General features: G+C 46.8%; 1 protein-coding gene across 8 annotated transcripts in view; it reads right to left on the reverse strand.

The window, feature by feature from the left end:
• Positions 1–5,503: 5,503 nt before the first annotated feature.
• The window catches only part of uimc1 (ubiquitin interaction motif containing 1), a 55,547-nt gene continuing 38,698 nt past the window's right edge, over positions 5,504–22,352 (reverse strand). For 6 of the 8 annotated variants that reach the window (XM_072591053.1, XM_072591050.1, XM_072591052.1 and 3 more), the window contains 7 exons: positions 20,009–20,061; positions 16,620–16,711; positions 10,371–10,447; positions 9,515–9,680; positions 8,017–8,092; positions 6,018–6,089; positions 5,504–5,757 (listed from right to left, as the gene is read on the reverse strand). In XM_072591053.1, coding sequence (XP_072447154.1) covers positions 6,035–6,089; positions 8,017–8,092; positions 9,515–9,680; positions 10,371–10,447; positions 16,620–16,711; positions 20,009–20,061 — 519 coding nt within the window. In that variant the 3' untranslated portion in view covers positions 5,504–5,757; positions 6,018–6,034. Of the gene's footprint in view, positions 5,758–6,017; positions 6,090–8,012; positions 8,093–9,514; positions 9,681–10,370; positions 10,448–16,619; positions 16,712–20,008; positions 20,062–22,352 lie in introns of those variants that run through there. The other 2 variants (XM_072591055.1, XM_072591057.1) reach the window with 2 other exon arrangements.

Raw genomic sequence — 22,352 nt, forward strand, 5'->3', positions numbered from 1 at the left:
ATAAAATTGCAAAAAAATATTTTTGTGGATAGATCACTCACTGGCTGGCAGAGAAAACTGAGCATGCAGAATTGAGTCTTACGTGATTGACAGGATGTGATAAATGGAGTCCCGCAGGAGCCTGCGCTGGAGCCTCAATTTTGTACCATTTACTTCATTGCTTAGATGAGGAAAGTGAAAGCATGTTATTTAAATCAGCAGATGCTACACAGAGCTAGGACAATAGCTCTATTGTCTAAACAAGATAATTTTGTAGGGATCATGGAAAGATCAACAAGGGTAAAGCTTCATCCATTCAGTCAGGAAACATCTCCATTGCAGTTTCTGAAGCAGCGAAAAGCAGGTGGTCTTCTCAAGCCTCCTGCACCCCTCTCCCGACCCCCTAGCTCCATCCCCACCTCCCAGCCATTCAGTGTGTGACAGATATTGGAGTGTGTGGATTTCAGACATGGCTCCCCTCAAACAGATGATGATTCCTGCTGTACCTCTTCATCTTATCACAACTGCTTCTTGGCCAGTTAGTTATTGAAACAAACTTTGAGCTGATTTACCAATATTGTCATCTACTGAATAGATGACAACTACTCATCTTGGTCTCTTATCTACTTTATGAGTGTCCTTGATCAGAGCTTAATAATGCTGACTACTCAGTCTATACATTAGGGATTGTAAATAAGATACTCTGACCCCAGGTGTATCTACAAATTGAGTTATATGTAATAATAACAGATACATTGCACACAATAAAGCTATTCAGTCCACCAGTTCATACGCATTTCAAAACCTTTGATAATTTTAAATAACTGCAATTGGTTCTCCTTTAACTTTCTCTTTTGGAAAAAAAATGCAGCAAACCAATTTACTCATTCTTGATCATCATAAAATTGGATTTCTGTTATTACTCTTGTTAATCTATTTCACACTCTCTGCAGGGCCCTTACATCCTCTTTACAACATGAATGAAACTCAGCATATTCTATTCCTCTACCCAATCCTCAGTTTGCCATGTTATATCATTATTAACCCCATGGGGAGGTCTAAGTGCATATTTATATCACTATTCCCTTTGATATTCTGCCCTGTTTAGACTTTTACTTTCCATTCTTACAAAAAAGTAACACCTCAGCTTTGTGACACAGCCAAATGTGTTGTCTTGTCCGAGTAGGAATATGTTTGTACGCAAATTAAAGCGATTTAGTATTTTTTTCTGATTCATAGTTTACTGGCTAACCAGTTTTGCCAGCTGTCTAAACAGTAAATTTGTTTAATTAACAATAATTGGAGGTGCTGGTGTTGGACTGGGGTGGATAACGATAAAAATCACACAATACCAGGTTATAGTCCAACAGGTTTATTTGGAAGCACTAGTCCTTGGAGCGCTGCTCCTTCATCACGTAGTGAGGCAGCACTCCTAAAGCTAGTGCTTCCAAATTGGACTATAACCTGGTATTGTGTGATTTCTAACTTTAATAAACACATTATTTTTGAGTTTATTAAAGGAATCTGATGAAAATCTCTTTCTCCAGATCACAGTAATAAAGAGAAACATGTTGATTAAGTTTAGTGATTAAATAAAACTCTTTCACTTTTGGGACATCATGTGGAGGATTGATTTTAATTACCTGCGCACTGCAAGTACCAGAGTCAGAACAACTGTTACTGACAAGGGAGAACATCAGTAGTCATTGAGGATTCCAAAGGGATACACAACAGTGTATAATGTACTGACCCTTGACCTAACGTATTGGCCTTTTGGACTGACCGGAACTTTATTGATCCATCAACCAGATTGTAATTTATAGACCCAGACAAGACAGGCAATAAGAACTGCCCTAGCCAGAGAACCCCTCCCAGACTGTTGATTGAAACATGTATTCAACAAATCACAGGGTCCTACATATGGATCCAACCAACTTGATAGCCTCTTATACACAGACCCAACCCACCAGACAGCATCCCACACACATCCCAACCAAAAGCACTGCATCCTACACACAAACCCAAACAACCAGAGAGCATCCGACACACAGATTCAACCCACCAGACAGCATCCTACACACACTCACTGAACCAGAGACTGCATCCTACACACAGACCGAACCAAAGAAACAGCATCCTACACACAGACCCAACCAACCAGACAGCATCCCACACACAGACCCAACCAACCAGACAGCATCTCACACACAGACCCAACCAACTACACAGCATCCCACACACAGACCCAACCAACTACACAGCATCCTACACACAGACACAACCAACTAAACAGCATCCTACAGAGACCCTACAAACCAGACAGCATCCAACACACGACCCAACCAATTAGACAGCATCCCACACACAGACCCAACCAGACAGCATCCTACACACAAACTCAACCAACTAGAGAGCATCCTACACACAGACCTAAACAACCAGATAGCATCCTACACATACACCCAACCAACCACACAGCATCCCACACACAGACCTAACCAACTAAACAGCATCCTTCACACAGATCTAAACAACTAAACACTATCCTACACACAGACCCAACCAACCAGACAGCATCCCACACACAGACCTAACCAACTAAACAGCATCCTTCACACAGATCTAAACAACTAAACACCATCCTACACACAGACCCAACCAACCAGACAGCATCCCACACACAGACCTAACCAACTAAACAGCACCCTACACAGACACAACCAACCACAGACCTAACCAACTAAACAGTATCCTACACACAGATCTAAATAAATAGACAACATCCTACACACAAACTCAACTAACCTGACAGCTTCCCCCACACAAACCCAAGAGAGCATCCTACACACAGACCTAAACAACCAGACAGTATCCTACACATACCCAACCAACCAGAGAGCATCCCACACACAGACCTAACCAACCTGACAGCATCCCACACACAGACCTAACCAACTAAACAGCATCCTACACACAGATCTAAACAAATAAACAGCATCCTACACACAGATCCAACCAACCAGACAACATCCCACACACAGACCTAACCAACCAGACAGCATCTCACACACAGACCCAACCAACCATACAGTGCCCGATGTATAGAACCAACCAGCCAACCAGACAGGGCCCAACCTATGGAACCAACTAACCAGTCACTTGAACTCAAAATAGTAACTGTGTTTACTCTCCATAGAGGCTGCCAGACCTGCTGATTTTCTATGATACTAAGCTGGGTGGCAGGGTGAAATGTGATGAGGTTGTTAGGAGGTTACAGGGTGACCTGGACAAGTTAGGTGAGTGGTCAGCTGCATGGTGGCAAGAACAGGAAGGCAGATTACTACCTAAATGGAATCAATTTAGGTAAAGGGGCAGTACAGAGAGATCTGGGTGTTCTTGTACACTAGTCAATGAAGGTAAGCATGCAGGTACAGCAGGTAGTGAAGAAGGCTAATAGCATGCTGGCCTTCATAACAAGAGGGATTGAGTATAGAAGCAAAGAGGTTCTTCTGCAGCTGTACAGGGCCCTGGTGAGACCATTGCGGGCGGCACGGTGGCACAGTGGTTAGCACTGCTGCCTCACAGCACCAGAGACCCGGGTTCAATTCCCGCCTCAGGCGACTGACTGTGTGGAGTTTGCACATTCTCCCCGTGTCTGCGTGGGTTTCCTCCGGGTGCTCCGGTTTCCTCCCACAGTCCAAAGATGTGCAGGTTAGGTGAATTGGCCATGCGAAATTGCCCATAGTGTTAGGTAAGGGGTGAATGTAGGGGTATGGGTGGGTTGTGCTTCGGCGGGTCGGTGAGGACTTGTTGGGCCGAAGGGCCTGTTTCCACACTGTAAGTAATCTAATCTAATACCTGGAATACTGTGTGCAGTTCTGGTCTCCAAATTTGAGGAAAGACATTTTGGCTATTGAGGGAGTGCAGCATAGGTTCACGAGTTCAATTCCTGGAATGGCGGGATTACCTTACACTGAAAGACTGGAGCGACTGGGCTTGTATACCCTTTAGTTTAGAAGACTGAGAGGGGACCTGATTGAGACATATAAGATTATTAAAGGATTGGACACTCTGGAGGCAGGAAACATGTTTCCGCTGATGGGTGAGTTCCGAACCAGAGGACACAGCTTAAAAGTATGGGGTAGACCATTTAGGACAGAGATAAGGAGAAACTTCTTCACCCAGAGAGTGGTGGCTGTGTGGAATGCTCTGCCCCAGAGTGCAGTGGAGGCCCAGTCTCTGGATTCATTTAAGAAAGAGTTGGATAGAGCTCTCAAGGATTGTGGAATCGAGGGTTATGGAGATAAGGCAGGAACAGGATACTGGTTAAGGATGGTCAGCCATGATCATATTGAATGGTGATGCAGGCTTGAAGGGCAGAATGGCCTACTCCTGCTCCTTGTCTATTGTCAAGAAATTTCTGTTTTTAATTTAGGCTCCTCCACACAGATTCCACTAACCCTACAGTGGCCACAGAGAGACGCATCCAACCAGATACTGTCCCACAGACCCAACCAACCAGTCTGATACCAAGACACAAGCAACCAGACAATATCATTCACGTAGAACATAATCGTAACCACAAATCTCAGGTAAAAGCTGTCGCACATTAGGATTTTTAACTTCCCTGTGTGAATAAAGAATGGCATAATATAGAACCGTGCAACTATTTAGCACCTTACATAATGACAGGCATTCCCCTTCCGCATCTAAGGCATATATTTGTTTTATCGACTTTAAATGTAGTGTACCAATTGGTGCAAAGTATCATTCGTCTGTTAATTCATGTTAATTTTCATTGGTTCAGAGTCTGGTAGAAAAGCTGGGATTCAGCCTATGTGTCTTCATTTGGAATTCATCCTGTAAATCTGCATTCAATGGAGTTTGAGAGCAGACCCGGCCGGACAGCGGCCTGGGCGCAGACCCGGCCGGACAGCGGCCTGGGCGCAGACCCGGCCGGACAGCGGCCTGGGCGCAGACCCGGCCGGACAGCGGCCTGGGCGCAGACCCGGCCGGACAGCGGCCTGGGCGCAGACCCGGCCGGACAGCGGCCTGGGCGCAGACCCGGCCGGACAGCGGCCTGGGCGCAGACCCGGCCGGACAGCGGCCTGGGCGCAGACCCGGCCGGACAGCGGCCTGGGCGCAGACCCGGCCGGACAGCGGCCTGGGCGCAGACCCGGCCGGACAGCGGCCTGGGCGCAGACCCGGCCGGACAGCGGCCTGGGCGCAGACCCGGCCGGACAGCGGCCTGGGCGCAGACCCGGCCGGACAGCGGCCTGGGCGCAGACCCGGCCGGACAGCGGCCTGGGCGCAGACCCGGCCGGACAGCGGCCTGGGCGCAGACCCGGCCGGACAGCGGCCTGGGCGCAGACCCGGCCGGACAGCGGCCTGGGCGCAGACCCAGCCGTACAGCGGCCTGCAGACATACCACGAGCAGACCCAGCCATGTTCTGAACTCAAATGGTTAACTGATATTAAGTAACCCATTTGCCTATCACTGTACAAAATGAACATTTAGACGTAGTATAAGTGAAGATTTTAATGAAAGACTATTTACATGTGGCATTTGGTCCTGGAATGTGAAGTGCTTGGTGGTAATCTCCAGGCTGCAGTGACTGTATAGGCAGGGCCCCTCACAGTGCTGGACTTTGAGTAGTGTATATCTCTGGTCGGTATTAATAGAGGATTCAGAGTCCGTCAATCAGGACAAGGCCTTTGGATTGGAGGCAAGTGTATGAGATTCAGTTAAACTCCACACATTTACTCAACTCCCATTACCTGTGGGAAAATCAACAGGGCAAATATGAACATCATAAAATCTTAGTAATTAATCACTGACATACAGAACAAGACACAGGGAAAGTCCCGCACCTTGACCTGGTGATGCCCTTCCTCTCTAACCCCCTCTCCTCCAAGCTGGTGACAGTCCTGTCAATGCTCATGCTTCAACATAGCAAAGGGAGTAGCTTCATTTTAGAAAGGAGTAGACAAAGGAGGACAATGAGGAACATGGATAGGATTACAATGCATGTACTTACCACAGAGTGTCTTCATATTAGATTGGCAAACTACAACACTGAACAGCAGGGGGATAGCAGGGAGATGGGAACCTGTTCAAGGAGCGAGAGAAAGGGGAATCAAGGAGCAGAACAAAAGACATAACAGGAACAAGAAAGGTGATAGGCAGAGAAATCAAAGGCCAGGATCAAACAGGGCCACAGTGAAAAATAATGAGAATGGGACAAGAAACAATGCATGGAGCATTTGCAATAATCATAGAAGCAAATGAAAATAGACATAATATAGTTGGGATTGCAGAGAAATGTTTGCAGGGGTGGAAACTCTATATCCGGAGGTATTTAGGAACCACAGATAAAAAGGAAAAGGTGGCAGAATTGCATTGCTTATTAAAGAGGAAATTAATGCAATAGTGAGGAAGGATATTAGCTGTAACGATAGGGAATCCACATGGACAACCAAGTGGACATGGATTGAGGTGGACCAAGTGTTTATAGGGAGAGCACTCAGCTAAGATTAATGGTGGTAAAAAGCCACGTACAATCCAAGGTGGAATGTCCAAATTAGAAAAAGACTAACTTCAATAGGATGAAGGAATAGAATCAGCCATAGACTGAGGCCACTTAGCCTGACGGTCTTCTGATAGGACAATTCACCCAATGTTATTTCACTGCCTTACTTGGTTCTCAATTCTTCGATCAATACAATTAGTTTGTCCCTCCCTACTCTGTCCAGACCATAAATAATTTTCAATGCCTCTCCCAAATTTCCTCTTGCTTCTCTTCTCTTACTCTCCCAACTTCTGCAATAAATTTAAGTCCATTATTCCTGGAACATTCTTGTGAATCATTTCCACATCCTCTCTATGTCGTCATCTTCTTCCTAAAGTGTAACGCTTGAGAACTGGACACAATATTCTAGATGAGCCTGAACTGGTGCTTTGAACTAGTTTATCTTAATTTCCTTGCTTTTGCCCTTTGTGCCGGTTTCTAAAGCTCACACCCCAATATTTCATTAATGCTCTCCCAATCTGTCTAGCCACCTTCAATGACTTAGGCACATTTATATACCAATGCCCTTCTGATCCTGTATCTTCTTGTTTTATAACATCACTCCATGTTCAACTTGCCAAAGTAAATTACCACACTTCTCTGCACTGAACTTCATCAGCCACCTGTCTGCCTGCTCCCCCAACTTGTGAATGTCCTCCTCCCAGTTTACAACTCTAAGTTTCATATCATTTTCCAAGTGTGCCCCATACCCCAAACACCAGGATCTTTAATATATATCAGAAAAAAACAAGATTCCCAGTTCGGCCTCTTGCAGTACTCCACTACTGATACTCCTGCAGCCTCAAAAACATCGATTAACCATTAGTCTCGGTTTCCTGTCATTCAGACAATTTTGTATTCATATTACTACTGTGGCTTTAATTCCATGAGCTCTAATTTTACTCTGCATGGCACTACATCGAATGCTTTTTCTAAGTCCTTGTATATCACATCAACCCTTTCTGTTACCTCATCACAAAAATTCCAGTAAGTTAGTTGAGAACTATTTTAACTCCTCCATACTGGCTTTCTTTAAATTTCAATTGTTCAAGGTGAGTAATAATGGAACTAACTGGGTTGCTCTCCAGAATGCTAGTATAAAATTTCAAATGGCCTCCTTTTATGTCACAATGAACTTGAGACATGTCACAATTCCCAGATTCACATCAATCAATACACAATGACACATCCAAACCAACACAATCAAAACAGACGTTCTCAGAACACAGGCTCATGACACTTACTAAAACTCATAGCAAGGCATACATCAGCATACCCTCACACAAAAAGACACTGCCAACTGCACACTACTATCAACTAATAAACTGACACACACCTACACACAAAACACATGCGCACTGGCACCGACACATCTACACAGGTTCATCACAGCAGATATTCCCAGTTACACTGTGACACTGGCCCATAGTCTCTCCCTGAGTATTTGGTGAGCTGGCCCAGGACTCACTGTTTGAATACTGAAGGGTTGCATCCATTTGTGCCATTCTGTTTGCTTGCTCTGCGTGGTTTGCTGCGGATCCGCACTGTTAGTAGAGGAGACAAGAACATGGTAGAAGGTTCCAAATATTTAAATTCCTTCAAAGTTGATTTGAGTAGCTATCAAAAATAACATCAAGCTTCAAACTCTAAAACCACTGGTCTCCACCTCCAGAGTCTGCAATACAAAAGGATGGGGCATCGTTGCAGTTATATAAAACTTCATATGGACCTAGCTGGAATACCTAGAAGAAAGTGAGTACTGCAGATGCTGGAGATCAGAGTCGAGTATGTGGTGCTGGAAAAGCACAGCAGGTCAGGCAGCATTCGAGGTGCAGGAGAACTGACATTTCAGGCAAGAGCCCTTCATCAGGAATTACATGTTCACTTGTGGACACAGCAGCTTAGGAAGGATGCATATGCTTGGTAGTCTGGCAGTGCAGATTATTGAGAAATTCCAACAGTGTCTCAATGTTTGAATACAGCAGGTGAAGGATGATCCACCACAGCTGCAGGAAGCTAACAGGAGTAGATAATTTAATACCCAATTCCAGGTTATGGGATCGTCTAGACATCCTCCCATACCAGACACTGAGACAGTCTAGGCAGCCCCAACCCTGGACACCAGGGCAGTCTGGACACACCACATCCTGGGCACTAGGACAGTATAGACAGTCCCCACCTCAGTTGCTAAGGCAGTCTCAACCCTATCCCGAGAGTTGGGACAGTCTAGACAGCCACCACACCAAATGCTGGGACAGTTGAGAAACTCCACCACTGGATACAGTTCAGACACCTACCCACTGAATACTGGGACAGTCGAGACATCCCCAGCCCACACAGTGGCGATGAACAATAAACACTGAACTGGCTCTTCTAATATCTGTTCTTTCATACATGTTTTTTTATATTGTGTTATGTTTCCTGCACAGTTGATGCCTACAATGCAGGTGGAGCCACTATGCACTTAAAGAATCCCTACAAAAGATCATAGAATCCCTACAGTGTGAAAAAGCCCTTCGGCCCAACAAGTCCATGCTGACCCTCCAAAGAGTAACCCACCCAGACCCAATCCCTGGGATGTAAAGTAAATATAATTACTTTACATTTACCCCTGACTAATGCATCTAACCTGCACATCCCTGAACACAATGGGACAATTTAGCATGGCCAATACACCTAATCTGCACATCTTTGGATTGTGGGAGGAAACTGAAGCACCCGGGGGAAACGCAAGCATGGGAGAATGTGCAAACTCCACACAGACATTCACCCAAGGCTGGAATTGAACCTGGGTCCTTGGCAGCAGTGCTAACCCCGGTTCCTGTGGGGCAGTAGTGCTAACCACTGAGCTACCATGCCGCCCACGGTAACGCAGAGGTGTTATGTAGCACTGCAACTGCTTAAAGAGAAAACTGGTGGACACCCAGCAAACAACTGCCCCCATCCAGAAACACAGATGTTCGTACCTTGCCAGTCTCCGTGTCTGGTCCCATTACAATCGGCTGCATGCACCTCAATTTTTTCCAATGGGAAGCGCTGCCCACAAAGCGGACACTCAACACAAGTTTTCTTAGGTATGACAGGACAAAGTTCCTCAGAATCATCATCGATTAGTACCACATCTGCAGGGTCCTGGCAGGTTTGCAGAGGAGACAATGAGCGATATTCAGCAAAACAAGTAACAGAGAGGCAACATTTTCACAGAAACGGCACCACAGAGCACTTTTTACCATCGCGCCATTACAATGTTAGGTTACCCAATTTACATTTAGATTAGATTAGATTCCCTACAGTGTGGAAACAGGCCCTTCAACTCAACAAGTCCACACTGACCCTCCAAAGAGCAACCCACCCTGACCCATTCCCCAACATTTACCCCTGCACCTGACACTACGGGCAATTTAGCATGGCCAATTCACCTAACCTGCACATCTTTGGATTAGGCCATATGACCCAACTAGTCTATGTCTGGTTTATAAACTTCACATATTCCCACCCCCACCAGTGACCTTGCCCCTTGGCCTGACGCCCTCATTTATACATTAAACCTTCTCTGAAATGAGGAAGGGTTGTGTTAGCAATCAGTCAAAGGGGCAGTGAGTTCTCCATTCTCCATGCTCGATGAAAATATTCTTCCTAAATGCTCTTTTTTATTCACATCTGAAATTCTTACTGGATCTAAGAGTTATGAACTTGGATGAAAAGCTCATTATTTCATGTGGTCTTAGAAATGCTAGGGCTCAAATACAAAGATGAACAACAAAAGGAAAACAACAACAGTTTTAAGCACAGTATCCACACTGGAGCTCTCTGCTGACTAACCTGCACTGTGGCCATTTCAGGTTCCTGCAAGCTCTTGCTCTCTGACTGCACATCTTCAGATGAGGTCTGTTGTGTCTCTGCGGAATAACAGGGAAACATTCTATAACTTCAGCAAGAGTCCCCGACATAAACACATTGTGACACCCCGCATCATCAGGAACAACACAGGAGATACTGACCAACCTAACGTCAAGTTCCACAGAATGAAGCCTCTTTTAAATTGAAAGTAAAACTTCTTTGACACTGTCCCCATCGAAACCTCCCAGGACAGGGACAGCACAGTGTTAATTACCCAGCAAAGCTCCGTTCACATTTTCAAACTGAAGGCAAAGCTCTCTCTACTCTTTTAACAGAAAATAAACTCTCTCAACACAGTCCCCATGCAGTACGTCCCGGTACGGTGTTAGATACACAGCAAAGCTTCCCAAGGATATCCAATGAAACCTAAACACAGAAATAAAAAGTGGGCTATACCACTAGTGCTTCACCGAAGGCTAACTGATGATGTTTCCTAGTATGGTGACGAAACGTCTGAAAACAAACCTTCCAGTTCAATGAGCAAACTTACATTCACAGTAAAGCTTCCTCTACTTTTTAAAACTAAAATTGAAGTGACCGCTACTCTTTTAAACTGAAGGTAAAGCACCTTTTGCAATGTCACAATCGAACACTCCCAGCATAGGGTTAGATATAAAAGAAAGCTCCCTCTACTCTTTTAAACTAAATTCAAAGCTCCCTTCAGATGGTCCCTGTGAAACATTCCCAGGACAGGGACAGCACATAGCTAAATACTGAGAAAATCTCTCTACCCTTAAACTGAAAGTGAAATGGAAGTAAAGCTCTCCCGACTCTACAGTCTTTTAAACAAAGGGTATAAACAGAAAAAACAAAGACCCTGCTGAAAACCAGATACCCCTGGGGTAGGGGCAACACCAGGTGAAATATAGAGTAAGACACACTCTACTCTTTCAAAACAGAAACTAAAGCTTTCTTGACTTTGTTAAATTAAAATAATACCCTATTACTTAGGGAATAACCAAAAATAAAAGAAACAAACAAAAATAAACTCGCCCTTGACCCCGACCTCACCAACCTCTTTTGGAGCAGGGACCACAAGGGGCCAATATAAAATACAACTCAAGCAAATCAAAGGGAACAAAAAAAAGATAAATAAATCCCCTCTGCTCCCCCTTCACTGAATTTTCCAATGACAGAGACAATGGTTTAAAATCCAGAGGAAGCTCTCCGGCTCATTTCAACTAAAAAATAAAATTCCCCTTACACTGATCCACATCAGGTACACCTGGCACAGGAACAGTTCGGGACTAAATTAACAGTTCCCTTGGTTCTTCCAAGGGATCCAAAATCAATGCAAAGGGAAAATAAAATAGCCCTCTTCCCAGAGCACCAAACCAAAAGCAAACTTAAAGGGCAAAACGGAAACAGAAGCAATGAACTAATTCAGAATATCATTATCTAGGTTGATACTGCATTCCAGGTCCCATGGCACCCAACAGTCTTGAAAGCCCTCAACCATGCAGATGAGCACCAGGTGCTCCCTCTCCAGGGAGGCCCAAATGCAGGTGTAACCATGAAAGAGGGGCAGACACAGAATGACGAGCGCTTCTTTGATCCCCTGCCTGGACCTTTTAATGGCCATCTTGATGATGGCCCCAAGAAAGCCTATAGACACGTTCGCCACTCCCTGCACTGTTGGTCAGGAATGTGGGGCTGAAGTGGGGAATCGGAACAACAGGCCAATAAGTGCAGGGACTGGGTAAAAAAGATATGCAGAGTGCAGAGTAAGAGCAGGCAGAGGAATGTTGCAGGGTTCAGAGTGACTGGAGGTCTGCAGTATAACAGGTAAGACAGAGGAACTAAGAGCTTGAATTACTGCATGGATTTATGATGTTATTCCCAATATTGAGACATGGTTAAAGGAGGGACAAGGCTGGCAGCTCAACATTTCAGGATATCAGTTTCAGATGGGACAGAAAGGGAAACAACGGGATGGGGGAAGTTGCATTCCTGATTAGGGGTCACATCACAGCTGTGTTGAGGGAGCTTACATTGGAGGGATCATGCAGTGAGGCATTATGGGTGGAGCTCAGGAATAGGCAGGTTGAAATCACAATGTTGGGAGTTTTCTATAGACGCCTGAACAGCCACAGGAGACAGAGGAGCAGATATATAGTCAGAACCTGGAAAGGTGTGAAAAAAGTAGGGTAGTTGTCATGGGTGAATTCAACTTTCCTCTTATTGACTGAGACTCCCTTTAAGTTAGGGGCTCAGGTGGAGCGCAATTTGTTAGATGTTTTCAGGTGGGATTTTTGAGACAGTATATTGACAATCCAACCTGACAGGAGGCCATACTAGATTTAGTATTAGGGAATGAGCTGGGACAGGTGTTCGATGTTTCAGTAGGACAGCATTTTGGGCTTAAGTGACCATAACTCCATAAGATTTTGAATAGTTATGGATGAGGATAAGAGTGGCCCTTGGGTCATGGTGCTTAATTGGGTAAGGGCCAATTACAGCCAAAGTAGACAGGAACTGGAGAACATGGATTAGGAGCAGTTATTTGAGGGAGTTATCCTGCAAAACTGAAGGATAGGAATGGCAGGATTCAGGAGCCATGGATGACAGGGGAATAGAAGAATACCCAGTCTCTGTGGCGCCGACAAGGCTCTGACGATTTCTATCATACCAGTAAGCACTGCATGCTCTCTCCATGGATAGCTGAGCACAGACGTAACTGTGAAAGAGGAGCAGACAGTCTGGAACAATAAGCCCTTCCACCATTGACTGCCCTGAACTGGTTTGTTGCCAATATGGCCGGGCCCAGGAGCAGATCCCCAAGAAGGCTGTCTCACTTAGACTACAAGGCAATAAGACATAGGAGCAGAAATTAGATCCATTCGATCCATTAAGTATCCATTAATCATGGCTGATAGGCTTTTCAACTCCATTTTCCTGCTTTCTCCCTGCAACCTTTGATCCTCATGGCAATCAAGAACTTTTCTCTGTTTTAGATGTCCTCAATGACCTAGCCTCCTCAGCTTTCTGTGGCAATGAATTCCACTGTCCACCCCTCTCAGCACAGGATGCCCACATATCATAAGCGTGGAACTGAAGTGCAACCAAAACTTGAGGAGCAGCCACCAAGAAATTACAAAGGGGCTGCAAGTGAAAACATTCAGTGTAAATGTGCTTTACTGTTTTGTCCAGGTCACCTAAACTATGCATTGCCTTGCAATTAGAGTACTTATATGGAGCTGCTGTAAGCAGCACTCTCCACCCCAGATCCTCAATGGAAAAGAGGGATTTCTGGATTTTTCCACCACCAGAGTGTAAAACATTATGCTCAGCAGCAGAAAAAGGTTAGGAAGTGGACAGTGCAGAAGCTTCCCATACATGAAACACCTTGGTGCAATTCTAAAGGTCATGGGGCAGATTTCCCTGAGATGGCTCAGATCTGGGGTGCTGCATCTCAGGGAAGGGTCTGTTGGATGGGGGCCATGGTCAAGTTCCAGACAGATAGGAGTCAGTTCATTTGGAAACCCATCGCATTCCTGAGTCCCCACGAACTCACACAACACATTGGGGCTGAATACCTGGCCCATCAGGCTCTGGATGGTTTGCTTGTCATTCACAGCTTGTTTCCCCACCATACAACACATGTTGGACTCTGGTCAGCCTAGTTTCCTGAGCTTTCCCCTCTATCAGCCAGCAGAAACCAGGCTGATGGTGGAACCTGTGCCTGAGCAGCGGCTTCCTTTCTCCAGCTATCAGTCCTGTAGGGAGAACATTCCAGCGTGAACTGACCAAGTCCCAAACTTTGATCAGATTCAAGTGGAAAAACAGGCAATTCCTGGAAGATGGTCTGAAGGCAGGACCAAGCTGTAAACAGAAACCGCATGTCTTAATGATAAAAGAAACATGCCATCAGGACACACGACCTTAGAGGAGGCTTGACATAAAAGTACTGCTCCAGGGTCTGACGGCAGAAAGTCACCTCCTGGGTGCGGGAGCACACCAGTGCCTGACCCCCTCCCCAAACCGGAGTCTCAGAACCGCAGCAATAGCCCAGCATTACTTTTTGTCCCACTTTTCTCAATATTTGTGACAAATCCTGGGCGAGGGACCAAAGTGATCAGCCGGTAACAACAAGATGGGAGCAACTGGCTGGTTCATGAATAACACTCACACCCTCAAAGACAACACGCAGAGTATTCCTATCCAACATCCTCAGTGATGTCTGATTTCACCTAGACAATCAGCTTAATGTCCACTTCGCTGACCAGGATTCCTTGGCAGGGTGAAAATTGACTCCCAGGTAGAGATTGGGAGTGGAACACCACGAGAAGCACCTAGACTCCTTTAGCAGAGGGTCCATCTGTCACAGACCAACCAGAAGTTCCAAACATTTACTCCGGTTAATGCTCGTGAAGCATGCTGCAAAGTAGACGGCCTGCACTTGCACATCCCCTGTCGGGTTGATCAACACGATGAGCAGGTCATCGGTGAATGTTAAAAGGACAATCCCCAGACCCAGCCCCAACAGCTGCTTCCACAAGAGGTACAAGAATGGCTTCACGCTGACAGAATATAACCAATGGGCAGCCTGATGTACTTCTCTCCCAAAGCACAAAGGGAACCATCAGGGACCTGTTAACCTTCACTAGACATTCCACTGCAGTGCACAGAAGTCAGATCTGGATGACAAAGTGCAGCCTGAAACTGAGAGCTTGCAAAGTCCTGAGCAGATCATCGTGATTCATTGTGTCAAATGCCTCTTCCTGATCAACAGTCAAGCCCCCTGGGAACGAAGGACCATGTACCGGACCAGGTGACATCCTGGGGCCACATAGGATTGGTCTGGATGATTCATGAGGTCCAGCACAAGGCTAAGGCAAGAAGAAAACACCCTGGCAACAATTTTATAGTCCATGTTAAAGAGGGAGACCAGACATCAGTTCGCTAATAAATTCCCTCCTTCTTGGGCAACATAGTAATGATGATCCTGCGCCAAGAGTAGTCACTTCCCAGGAAGCAATAAATGTAACAACGGCAGGCCTCCTGAGGACAGAGCAGTATGAGTGCCACTCCCTGATCTCATCTCTCCAAGCTGCCATTGGAGCTCCAATAGAATGAAACGTGGGACGTTCAATAAAACAACCCTCTGGGCCATCGCACCCATACTAAGCCTATTCTCCAGGGTGAGATGCACCACTGCTCGCTCCCCTGGGAGAAAACAGTCTTCCCATACACGATGGGCACAGTGCCATGGTAGGGGTGACTACCACCATGGCAAGCTTTAATTGTAATAATGGGATGAGTGTAGCTTTTTAGTGATAAGGAAGATATGCAACAAGGTCCCTGGAAGCACAGGGGCTGAGTGAGTGCAGTCACCCCCGCATAGGTGTGGCCTAGTGTTGATGTGTGAATGTCCTAGAATTATCATTTTTTCAAAGGATCTCACTCCACCTCCTCTTCCAAACAGTGAAGTCCTTCAGTTATTAACAGCCTCCCAATTGCCAGTTCTTCAGGCAGCACTGCTTCGCAGTTCCCAGGCCCTCAGATAGCCCCCAGCCAATCAAGGCAGCTGGCTGCTGTGATCTTCATGTGTCAAAAATGTCCAATTCACAACTCAATCCAGATTGTACCTTAAGATGGAGATTCACCAACAGCAACAGGAGAGACTCCAGAATCGCACATGCCACCCAGCAAGAGAGACCCCAAGCTCTAGAACTCAGTCAACAGCAGGAGATGCTCCAGGCAGCAGCAATAGTGGCTCCAGACTGCAGGCCCAATCAGTAGCACCAGCAGCAAGCAAGCCTCCATCTTCCAGCTCACAATTAGCAGCAACAGCAACAGTGTAAAGCTTGCTCTATTCTTTTAAATGGACTGTAAAGCTCTCTGTACTGTCCCCACAAACACTCCCAGTACAGGAACAGCATGGAGTCAGCTAGACAGTAAAGCTTCCCTTTACCCTTTTAAAATGAAAAAAAACTCTTTACACTGCCCACATCAAATACTTCCAACATAGGTACAGCATGTGGCCCATTAATGTTAGTCACCTGTCAGCTTGAGATATTTAAACTACATCGCATGCACCTTACAGTAACTAAACGCATTCAGTTCAACATGACCTGTTGTCAGAAGAGATATATTGCAAAACACAGACAGTGAGAATTCACACCCTGAAAACTAGCTTCTTACATCTAAACCAACATACTTAGAACTCACCTGCACAAATAAACATAACATCATCCTCTGGTTGAACATCACCACTCACACTGGAACTCACACCTCTGCTTTCCTCAGACTCCACTTGCTCGCTGAGAACACAAACAGGATGGGTTAAAGACACGAAGAGAAAAATCATGAGGCACCCTATAAAAATAGAAATATAAAACCCGCGCAGCATGTCTCCACTACCCCTCATACAGCACTGCCTCCAGCCCTCCATATCCCACAGCACCATCTCCCACCATCACGTCATGCTACAATCTCCTCATACACCAATATCCCTCACAAATAGACAAGTGCCCTGGGCCGGATGGGATTTATCCGAGGATTCTCTGGGAAGCTAGGGAGGAGATAGCAGAGCCTTTGGCTTTGATATTTGAGTCATCATTGTCTACAGATTTAGTACTAGAGGACTGGAGGATTGCAAATGTTGTGCCCTTGTTCAAGAAGGGCAGTAGAGATGACCCAGGCAATTACAGACCAGTGAGCCTTACTTCTGTTGTAGGAAAGGTTTTGGAAAGGATTACAAGCGATAAGATTTATAATAATCTAGCAAGCAACAATTTGATTTCAGATAGTCAACATGGTTTCATCAAGGGCAGATTGTGTCTCACAAACCTCATTGAATCTTTTGAGAAGGTGACCAAGCATGTAGGTGAGGGTAGGGCATTTGACGTGGTATACATGGACTTCAGTAAGGCCTTTGATAAGGTTCCACATGGTAGGCTGTTGGAGAAAATGCAGAGGATTGAGGGTGATTTAGCAGTTTGGATTAGAAATTGGCTTTCTGAAAGAAGGCAGCGAGTGGTGGTTGATGGAAAATATTCAGCCTGGAGTCCGGTTACTAGCGGTGTGCCATAAGGATCTGCTTTGGGACCACTGCTGTTTGTCATTTTTATAAATGACTTAGACACACGCATAGGTGGATGGATTAGTAAATTTGCAGATGACACTAAAGTCGGTGGAGTAGTGGATAGTTTCGAAGAATGGTACAGGTTGCAGGGGGACTTGGATATGCTGCAGAATTGGGCTGAGAGGTGGCAAATGGAGTTCAATGCAGCTAAATGTGAGGTGATGCGCTTTGGGAAGAATAACAGGAAGGCAGAGCACTGGGTCAATGGAAAGATTCTTGGTAGTGTGGATGTACAGAGTCCATGTACATAGATCCCTGAAAGTTTTAACCTATGTTGATAGTGCTGTTAAGAAGGCATACGGTGTGTTAAGTGTCATTGGTAGAGGGATTGAGTTCCGGAGCCGCAATATCATGCTGAAACTATACAAAACGCTAGTGCGGCCAAACTTGGAGCATCGTGTATGGTTTTGGTCGCAAAATTTCAGGAAGGATGTGGAAACATTGGAAAAAGGTGCAGAGGAGATTTACCAGGATGTTGCCTGGACTGGAGGGAAGGTCTCATGAGGAAAGGCTGAGAGACTTGGGTCTGTTCTCATTGGAAAGAAGAAGGCTAAGAGGAGATTTGTTAGAGACATACAAGATGATCAGAGGATTAGATAGTGTAGACAGTGAAAGACTTTTTCCTAGGATAATGACGTCAGCTTGTACGAGGAGACATAACTACAAATTGAGGGGTGGTAGATTTCAGATAGATGTCAGAAGCAGGTTCCTTACTCAGAGAGTGGTAAGGGTGTGGAATGCCTTACCTGCCAACGTAGTTAACTCAGCCACATTAAGGAGATTTAAATAATCCTTGGATAAGTACATGGATAATGATGGGATAGTGTAGGGAGATGAGTTGAGAATAGTTCATAGGTTGGCGCAACACTGAGGGTCAAAGGGCCTGTCCTGCGCTGCATTGTTCTATGTGTATCAACTGGATGTGTGTTGGCAACTTAGACTTGTTTTGATGTTAAGGCAACCAGCTTGAATATTAGCCAATTATTTAACCAGGCCCTAGATACCAAAACCCAATTAAATTTAAATCTGATAGATAACGGAGTATTCGGTCTCTCATGGCCAGATTGTGCAACAGTTTCTTCCCCCAACCCATCAGGCTCCTTAACACTGTATGATTGGACTCTTTCCCATCTGAAATTCTTTGCATGACTTCGAATTACTGCTAGAAAAATCTCTATTATTTATTATTCTTTTATTACACTGCAACCTGTGTTTTTTGCACTTCTCACGCACTTTATGCTGCCATTTGTTTGATCGTGCAGATTTGATTCCCTACAGTGTAGAAACAGGCCCTTCGGCCCAACAAGTCCACATTGACCCTCCAAAGAGGAAGCAACTCAGACCCTTTCCTCTACCCTACACTTACTTCTAACTAATGCACCTAACTTTGTGGGCAATTTAGCATGGCTAATTCACCTGACCTGCACATCTTTTGGATTGTAGGAGCAAACTCGGAGGAAACCCACGTATCGAACCCGGGTCTCTGGTGCTGTGAGGCAGCAGTGCCAACCACTGAGCCACTGTGCCGCCATGTAGTTTGTGCTATGCATGTGACACCTTGGCCCTGGAGGAATGCTGTCTTGTTTTTTTTTTACTGTATCAGTTGTATATTGTAGAAATGGCAAATAAGATCTTCTCTCTCTTTTGACTAACTCAAACTAATCTGAATGAAAATAAATTAAAATGTCATCATGGGTATAAAAGAGGGGGCAATTGGATGGAGGGGGAGAGTAAACTGTCATCTGAGAAAAACATCTCGCCCTCACCGAAATCTTCACGCTCTCTAAAAAAGCACCAACTACTCATAATGGTAGGCAGCTCTCTTAGATAATGTTCCTGACACCAGAATTCAACGGAGAGACGCATTCAGTGCAGAAGAATTCCCAGAGAAAACATCCCTGAAAGAAGGATCAGCAGAAGAAAGACATTTATGGCTGGAGAGACAGTGGAACATTCCAAAAGATACATCCTGTGTGAACTTTGAGAGTCTAAGTTTTAAGTAAGTTTTCTTATTAACTGGACTTTATTGGAAGAGCATACAAGTAGAATTTAGATCAGTATGGGAATAGTTTGTAGTTGGCGGAATTATTAGTAATTCTGTTAACTTGTTCACTGTTAGGGTTAAATAAATAAATTGTTACTTGTTACTTATAAAGTGGAGACCAGAGATTCCTTTAATTTAAACATTGGTTTCACAGATTATGAGGTGAGGCGCTGCTTTTGGATATTTAGGATATAAGCTCTCAGAGGGGGTGTCAAACTCCGCTCCATAACAGTAGCCAGTGACATCCCAACCCTGGGAAAAAATAGAGCAGGGCTCATAAAAGCATCCCCCTAAAGTCTCAGAATGCAGAGAGAGTAGATATATGAACTGTAACTGAAGCTGGCAAAAGTAAGCCGTCACAATATAAACAGCACCATATAAATTAAGCAATAGGAGAAATGATTCATAATGAGCAATTAATTTCCATACCTATTCGTTTTATCGTTCACCTCCGGAGATTCTTCAATAAACAAATTTGGAGACTGCAAACAGACACATGGAGTGGGGTCAGTGTGTGCAACACAGACAGCGCGGTCAGTCTGCACGTGACACGGAGAGTGTGGTCACTGTGTGCGACATGGAGAGCATGGTCAGTCTGTACGCCATACAGAGAGCGTGGTCAGTTTGCGTGTGACACGGAGAGCGGGGTCAGTCTGCGTGCAACACGTACAGCATGGTCAGTGTGAGCGACAGGGAGACCGTGGTCACTTCGCATGCCACACGGACAGCACGATCAGTCTGCGTGCCACACGGACAGCGGGGTCAGTCCTCGCGGTGAGTGACACTGAGAGCATGGTCAGTCTGCGTGTGTCACAGAGCGCATGCTCAGTGTGAGCAACACGGACAGCGTGGTCAGTCTGTGTGTGACACAGAGCGCATGCTCAGTGGGAGCGACATGGATATCACGGTCAGTCTGCGCGTGACATGGACAGCGTGCTGAGTAACAATGACACAGAGACGGGTTGGCCTGCGCGCGACACGGACAGCGGGGTCGGTCGGCGCGCGACACCGACAGTGGGGTCGGTCGGCGTGCGACACGGAGAGTAGGGACAGAGTGAGCAACACGGGGAGCGTGGTCAGTTTGTGCAACATGGACAGCATTGGTTAGTGTGAGCAACATGGATAGCATTGGTCATTGTGCGCTCAACATGAACAGCGTGTGTGCAACACGTGGAGTATGGTCAGTGTGCATTGGACACTGCGCTCGCAACAGAGATAGCGTGGTTTGTGCCAACAACACTGGTCAGCGTGAGCGACACGGAGATCCTGGTCAGCGGGAGCGACTCGGGGAGCGCGGTCAGCGGGAGCGACTCGGGGAGCGCGGTCAGCGGGAGCGACTCGGGGAGCGCGGTCAGCGGGAGCGACTCGGGGAGCGCGGTCAGCGGGAGCGACTCGGGGAGCGCGGTCAGCGGGAGCGACTCGGGGAGCGCGGTCAGCGGGAGCGACTCGGGGAGCGCGGTCAGCGGGAGCGACTCGGGGAGCGCGGTCAGCGGGAGCGACTCGGGGAGCGCGGTCAGCGGGAGCGACATGGGGACCGTGGTCAGCTTAAGCTACACGCAAGTGGTCAGTCAGCGCGCGACATGGATAGCGCGGTCGGTCTGCGCGCGACACGGAGAGCGCGGTCGGTAAGAGCGACATGGACAGCGTGCTCAATTAGAGCGGCACGGAAGCGTAGTCAGCCTGCACGCGACACGGATAGCGGGGTCAATCTGCGTGCGACACGGAGAGCAGGGACAGAGTGAGCAACACGGGGAGCGTGGTCAGTTTGTGCAACATGAACAGCGTTGGTTCGTGTGAGCAACATGGATAGCATTGGTCATTGTGCGCTCAACATGAACAGCGTGTGTGCAACACGTGAAGCATGGTCAGTGTGCATTGGTCACTGTGCACGCGACACGGGGAGCGCGGGCAGCAGGAGCCACTCGGGCAGCGCGGTCAGCGGGGCAACACCGGGAGCACGGTCAGTGTGAGCTACACGGACAGCGTGTTCAGCCTGAGCTACATGGGGAGCGTGGCCAGCTTGAGCTACACGCACGTGGTCAGTCAGCGCGCGACATGGATAGCGCGGTTGGACTGCGCGTGACACGGACACTGCGGTCAGTAAGAGCAACACAGAGAGCGTGGTCAGTCTGCGCGCGACACGGACAGCGTGCTCAGTTAGAGCGACACCGAAGCGTAGTCAGCCTGCGTGTGACACGGATAGCGTGCTGACTAACAGCGACACAGAGAGACGGGTTGGCCTGCGTGCAACACGGACAGCGGGGTCGGTCTGCGTGCAACACGGGGAGCGTGGTCAGTTTGTGCAACATGAACAGCATTGGTTCGTGTGAGCAACATGGATAGCATTGGTCATTGTGCGCTCAACATGAAGAGCGTGTGTGCAACACGTGGAGCATGGTCAGTGTGCATTGGTCACTGCGCACGCAACACAGGTAGCATGGTTTGTGCCAGCAACACTGGACAGTGTGAGAGACACGGAGAGCATGGTCAGTGTGAGCTACACGGGGAGCGCCGTCACTCTATGAGCTACACGGGGAGCCTGGTCAGCGTGAGTTACACAGAGAGCGCGGTCACACTGTGAGCGATGCGGGCAGCGGGAGCTACTCGGGGAGCGTGGGCGGAGCGGGCGACGCGGGGAGCGCGAGCGACGTGGGGAGCGCGGGCAGCGGGAGCTACACGGAGAGTGTGGTCGGCGGAAGCTACACGGAGAACGAGGTCAGTGACAGCGACATGTTCAGCGTGAGCAACACGGAGATCATGGTCAGCTTGAGCT

This window comes from Chiloscyllium punctatum, chromosome 20 (assembly GCF_047496795.1).
Source record: "Chiloscyllium punctatum isolate Juve2018m chromosome 20, sChiPun1.3, whole genome shotgun sequence".
Classification (NCBI taxonomy): Eukaryota; Metazoa; Chordata; class Chondrichthyes; order Orectolobiformes; family Hemiscylliidae; genus Chiloscyllium; species Chiloscyllium punctatum.